The 5,600-nt window shown below is 43.3% G+C and overlaps 1 protein-coding gene across 1 annotated transcript; it reads right to left on the bottom strand.

The window, feature by feature from the left end:
• Positions 1-535: 535 nt before the first annotated feature.
• egr2b (early growth response 2b) lies at positions 536-3,125 on the bottom strand. The gene is made up of 2 exons (XM_040135456.1): positions 2,745-3,125; positions 536-2,378 (listed from the first exon to the last, which is right to left on the bottom strand). Exons 1-2 carry the CDS (start codon positions 2,914-2,916, stop codon positions 1,204-1,206), a joined length of 1,347 nt encoding a protein of 448 aa, XP_039991390.1. The 5' UTR covers positions 2,917-3,125; the 3' UTR covers positions 536-1,203.
• Positions 3,126-5,600: the final 2,475 nt, after the last annotated feature.

Genomic DNA, 5,600 nt, shown 5'->3' with positions numbered 1-5,600 from the left:
TTTGCCTGAATGCTGTAGTTCATTTATACTCTTATATATTTCAAAGTAGCCTATATTTTATCTCTGTTTTGTTACTTTTTCCTCTAACACGTCAGAATGTTTACAACTGAATGACCTATATTTGTATACATGACCTATAAAGAATAGTTAAGCTTGACGATCTGTACAAACTATTTATTTCATCCCTACTGCGAAAAACCGCGGACCTGTTCTATTGTGGTTGCCGGGCGTAAAACAAACTGTTTGCATACTAGATCATCGCCTGTTTATAACCTGATGTGATACCCAAATAAATCTGAGTGGGTGAAAACTCTGAGTCAGATATGCCATGGGTGACGCAACGTTGGATTTACCCAATAAATTTCCAACTTCGGCAGCCTTTTTATAAATGAAGATAAAAGTAAACAAATTCGCCACTTTCAACCCGGCGACGTTTGGGTTTCGTGAACGCATCAAGGTTGACGTTCTGAGTGATTAACCAAACTGATACCGGCTGTGTTTTACATGTACATTTAATAGGTCTCAAAACATACATTACAACAAACAGGTCAAGTCGGCATTAGTTCAACATATTTACACTCCAACATGGTTTTACACGTGAACCACAACTGCTTAACACTGGAGTTAAACGAGACGAAATGTGTACAAAAATAGAATGACTTTCAACTGTACGTATTAAAAAACAAATACACATTGCATTAGAAGCGTCCTCGAATCAGTCAGTGTACAAAAAGACACGCAGCAAGGCACTAAAATTGAGATATAGTCATCAACAAACATGTTATAATGAACACTTGGTCAATTTAATAACTTAGAACAGTTTTCTTTATTCAAAACGTTATTGCAGTTATTTCACATTTAAACCCGCAGCCTTTTGCGTGCTCAATAAGTATGGAGATATTTTAAAAATCTCCTTTATTACAACCACTCTTGTATATTCTTATGAATTAATGGCTATATTTACTTGTATGTTCAGTAGACTGTGCAGGCAAAGTGCATTCGTGTCAGTCTCTCTGTCAGTTCTGGAGCAGGAATAGGAGGGTATGGGTATGCGTAATTACGCACGACTACACAGAGGTTCTTGTTCCCATCTTCGTGTTCTATCTTTAGTTCACAACAGTTTAAGGATCATTATTCGGTGGTTGCTTCCTTTTTAGGGGTTAGTGTGCGTCACACTGCCATGGTGACAACAAAGTTTTCTAACTATGGACAGATCCCGTTGGTTGCACTGATCCCGCCTGACGGTCGATCCAGTCCGGAGCTGGTGGATGAGGATAAGGACGAGGAAGAGACAGTGGAGGACTTCCTCTCCTTCTGCCTCAGATGGATTTTAGTGTGTCTCTTCCTCTCGTCGCTCCGAGCGAACTTCCGGCCACAGAAGTCGCAGGCGAACGGCTTCTCTCCCGTGTGAGTGCGGATGTGCGTGGTGAGGTGGTCGCTGCGGCTGAAGTTACGCATACAAATCCGACATTGGAACGGCTTGTGTCCAGTATGGATGCGGATGTGTCTGGTCAGTTCGTCAGAGCGAGAGAACCGCCGGTCGCAGCCATCCGCAGGACAGGGATATGGCCGCTCGTGGATAGGCGTCTTGCTGGGTCTGTTCGGGTACTTTCTGGGCCGCAGGATCGGCCTCAGGGGCAAGTTCTGTGGGCTGTAGGCAGAAGGAAGCCTTGGTTGCCCTGCCTCGGAGCCACCACCACCTGGACCCCCCAGCGTAAAGTTCCTGATAGTGTTCAGCGGGGTCAAGGGTGGAGGGACGCGGAATGTATCGAGCGGACATGTGCCGAACGGTTTCCGATCTTGGATACTTGCCGTGTGCATGTCCCGCTGGCACGCCGGTTGGAAAAAGCCCGAGTAGTCGGGAATGATGGGGAAAAGCCCCGGCGCGTCTGAGCTGCCCTGCTGCTTTGGCGAAGAGTAGGAGGGCGGCGGGTACGAGGCGATAGGACAGGTGGAAGTGGACAAAAACGCCGAGGGGTCCTGGTACATCTCCCCGCAGCCAGAAGAGGAGTAAGGTGGTGGGGGGGAATAGAGATGGTGGTGATGGTCTATCTCTGCCTGGTTCTGAGCTGCCATGGTGCAACTCAAATTTCCACTGGAGAAGTGATTGGGAGACCCTGAGGAAGCCGGGGAGGAGGACGCTGAAGAGGAGGGAGGATGAGGAGGAGGCTGCGGCTGGGCCACGTTGAAGATGCCCGAGACGATGTTGATCACTCCCTCGGGGTTCCAATTACCTGGATACTGGGAGTCAATGGAGAACTTCCCCATGTAGGTGAATGTCTGGTTGCGGTGGGATGCGGGCTGAGAGAAGCCGCTGGAGTAGGAGGAGAGGTCCAGAGAGCGCTTCTCTGCGCTCATGTCCGAGCTCATCAAGCCATCTGCAGAGGGGGAAAAAAACAGTTCATTAATGAGGCAACACAAACATGATTAATTAACCTTTTCACAACAGACAGTAAAGTGGTCTTGAAGTGAAAGAAAGATGGTGCGTCCGTGTTCCTTTACGCACGGACTCTGTTCTTATCATGTCATTAGACTAATATACGAAACATATAAACTACCTATGTTACTATGACAAACAGAGGCAATACAGTTTTCTTTATTATTTTCTGAGGTAGAATGTAAAGCGATTTGGAGTTGTAATTACTTAAGCATTCAGGATATAGGCCTAGACAACTTCTCATACATTACTAGTTCATAATTCCCCTATAGACACCACAGAGGTATCAAGCAGTGTGTCATCCTACCTGCTGTCACATTGAGCTGGTCGTAATGCGCTCCTAAATCTGTGTTGGGGAAGATAGCCACAGAGGTCGGCAAGCTGGTGGTGATGTCATCCACCGAGTACACGCTCTCGGCTACGGGATGCACGAACCCCCCGAGATTCACCGACACCTTCTCCAAAGTTTTAGCCGTCATTGTGTAGGAAAAAAAAGCGTCTGCTCGCCTCTCTCTTGTCTCTCTGGTCTTTTCTTCCAATCTTATAGCAAACAACAGTGCGTAACCCAGCCGCGCGCGGGTCACCAATGCATGTCTCTGTCTGTTACCGGCTGTGAGAGGATGAGCTCCCAGTGTCTGCTGCGCTTCATGTGCTCCGGTGATAAAAACTGAACACCGTGCAAAGTAACTCTTGCTGGGAACGCGGGCCCTGGCACTAGTATGTATATATGGGGAACCTTTTGAATACGACTGCTACGTCATTACCCAAATATGGAGTGGGAGGCGTGGTGAAAGCGAAAAGGGGAGAGGCGCTGCCGACGCTGATTGGCTGAGAGGCTCCGTGACGATTTCAAAGGGAATCACTTGTCAATGGAGAACCCGCTGCTCTGGGAGAGATAATACTGACTTTTCCACTCGATGCTAAACAGCCCCAAACAGCCAAAAAACTGTGCACCAACAACATATGCTACAGTGAGCATACACAGCTTTACTTTATCAACCTTTCATTTAAATTTATATATACATTTTTTTTTAAATCATGTATTCTCGTGTATTTTCTATCTAATCGCGCTCCGATATCAAAAGAGGAATTCCGGTCGAGCTTCTTAACCCATAAAAGGTTGAATCCGGTAAACAGGGGACCACCCCTCGTGCCCCATATTTGGTTTCGATTCCGGAATATGATCATCGGAAAGTGACGAGTTTTACCGAGCTGAGAGAGAGAGAGAAAGCTACTCTGGCATAACCACAATTAAATGAGACGGACAGAAGAGCGGAATTTACTCCTCTGGGTGTGATAGGCTACATGGACTCGGAAACTTCTGTCAGTCTTATTTGACTATGCTCTAGGAAAGAATAGATTTATTCACTGAGGAGTTATATATAGTCATTTACAGATATTTATAGAGCTTAGCGAAAGGAAACCAGTATTTATAGAGGCAGAGGCGGTGAGCCTTGTGAAATAAACGAAGAGGAAGAAAAAAAGAAAGTGAATTTTACAGATGACAGTGGTACACATTAATTTATTTTTGACTTTTAAAAAAAAAGTTTTTTAATTCCTTATCCATCCAAATGGTGTTGTTTGATAATCGTATGTCATAATATGTAAAAATATTTTTACATGTTGCTGCTGCTTCTGTTGTTCTCGTAGTTCCCATAAGTGCTTTAATACTATACTGCTATTACTGCACCGAGTTTTTTTTTTTTACCAGTTGTCAGTCCCAAGAGAATTGTGTGCCCTCCTGCCCTCCTGTGGCCTCCCTAAGAAGTGCCCTCCTTCCACTTTCTCAGACACGTACTAACAAGTCACGTACTAACAAGACTGCTCCGTTTGATCTTGTAAAGTCCCTCCGTGGGTGGACAAAAGTACAAAAGATGATAGACAGAAAACAGAAAACATTGGGCACATTGGGTGGAATATAATTTCCATTGTGTGTGTGTGTGTGTGTGTGTTGCACAGTTCACCACTATCATGTTGTAATCTAAATATAGGTTGATTATTGACCTTAGGTTGTCAGCCTTTTTTTTTTTTTTTACTGACCCTGTTGCAACTGACACTGGATATGTGGGCAAATGAACTGTAATACTTAAAACTACTAAAACTACTTTTCAGGGCAGAACATTTTGGCATCAGGATGGCTATGCTGAAGCAGCCCGAAAACTTCTAAATTGGCCAAATATTGGATCCCAAATGACAGAGCAGATTAGATAGACACTGAGATAAAACCATGATCGTAATTTATCCAGCTGAGATATTATCTTAGCAGTCAGGAAACACAGTTCTTCATTCTAGAGAGGGCAGGACCAAAACCAACCAAATGAAAATGTGTAACTGCCATGCTGTGAGATAATTTTGGAAATATTCTTCATAATGGCATAACTCTGCTCTCTGTATTGGAAAAACAACATTATAATGTAAGCAGTGGCATTCCAATGGTATACACACCATTTGTGATATAGACTCTATATAAAGATGTTGTGATTTGTCCTATGGAGTTTAAGAAATAAATAATAAATAAATGAAACTATTTAGTTTTAAGATTAAAGAACACTTCTGAAAATATTAACACATAAGCAACTGTATAACATCTATGTTCTTGTGGCAAAGTTACTTATGTTAAAAATTTACACTTACTAATGCTGTTTCACTTTTTGAAACTACTGCTTAATTACCACCTTTACCATCACTGTTACAACAGCTTGTGTTCCATACATTTTTACTGCTACTAGTGCAAATAATAAAAATTATGAAAGTGAAAGAAGGGCACTGACATGTAATCGGGTCTGCTTTTCAAGCCTGTAGTTGCGTGTCTTTCCATCTAACATATGGTGTGACTAATGAAGCAACTGTTTAAATAGCTGTAGAGTGTCACGTTCACACACACATCCTTCACATTAATATAACACACTAGTCAATAACAACTGTCAATAACAGCTCAGTTTATTTAACACATGCCTGGTGTATGTGTGTGTGTGAGAGAGCAGGTGTTACAAATGATTGTCCCCAACATTTAAAAAATGTACTAAAAGCTTCCCCCCTCCAGTTCCCAGTTCCAACATCCAATAGGTGTGGGGGAGGAGGCTTGAAACGTTGTTTGACAATCCAACATGCACTTTGTTTGAAGCCTACTGATATTTTTAGGTTAGGCAACTAAAAAATCTGG

Source organism: Xiphias gladius, chromosome 9 (genome assembly GCF_016859285.1).
Source record: "Xiphias gladius isolate SHS-SW01 ecotype Sanya breed wild chromosome 9, ASM1685928v1, whole genome shotgun sequence".
Classification (NCBI taxonomy): domain Eukaryota; kingdom Metazoa; phylum Chordata; class Actinopteri; order Istiophoriformes; family Xiphiidae; genus Xiphias; species Xiphias gladius.
Note: the sequence above shows the minus strand (reverse complement) of the source record. Positions and strands in the feature narration are given on the sequence as shown.

Excerpts from the sequence above, each read along its gene's own strand:
- egr2b (XM_040135456.1), bottom strand. The coding sequence starts at position 2,916 with ATGACGGCTAAAACTTTGGAGAAGGTGTCGGTGAATCTCGGGGGGTTC. Across the intron at positions 2,379-2,744 it reads CCAGCTCAATGTGACAGCAG|ATGGCTTGATGAGCTCGGAC; the intron begins GTAGGATGACAC and ends CCCCCTCTGCAG.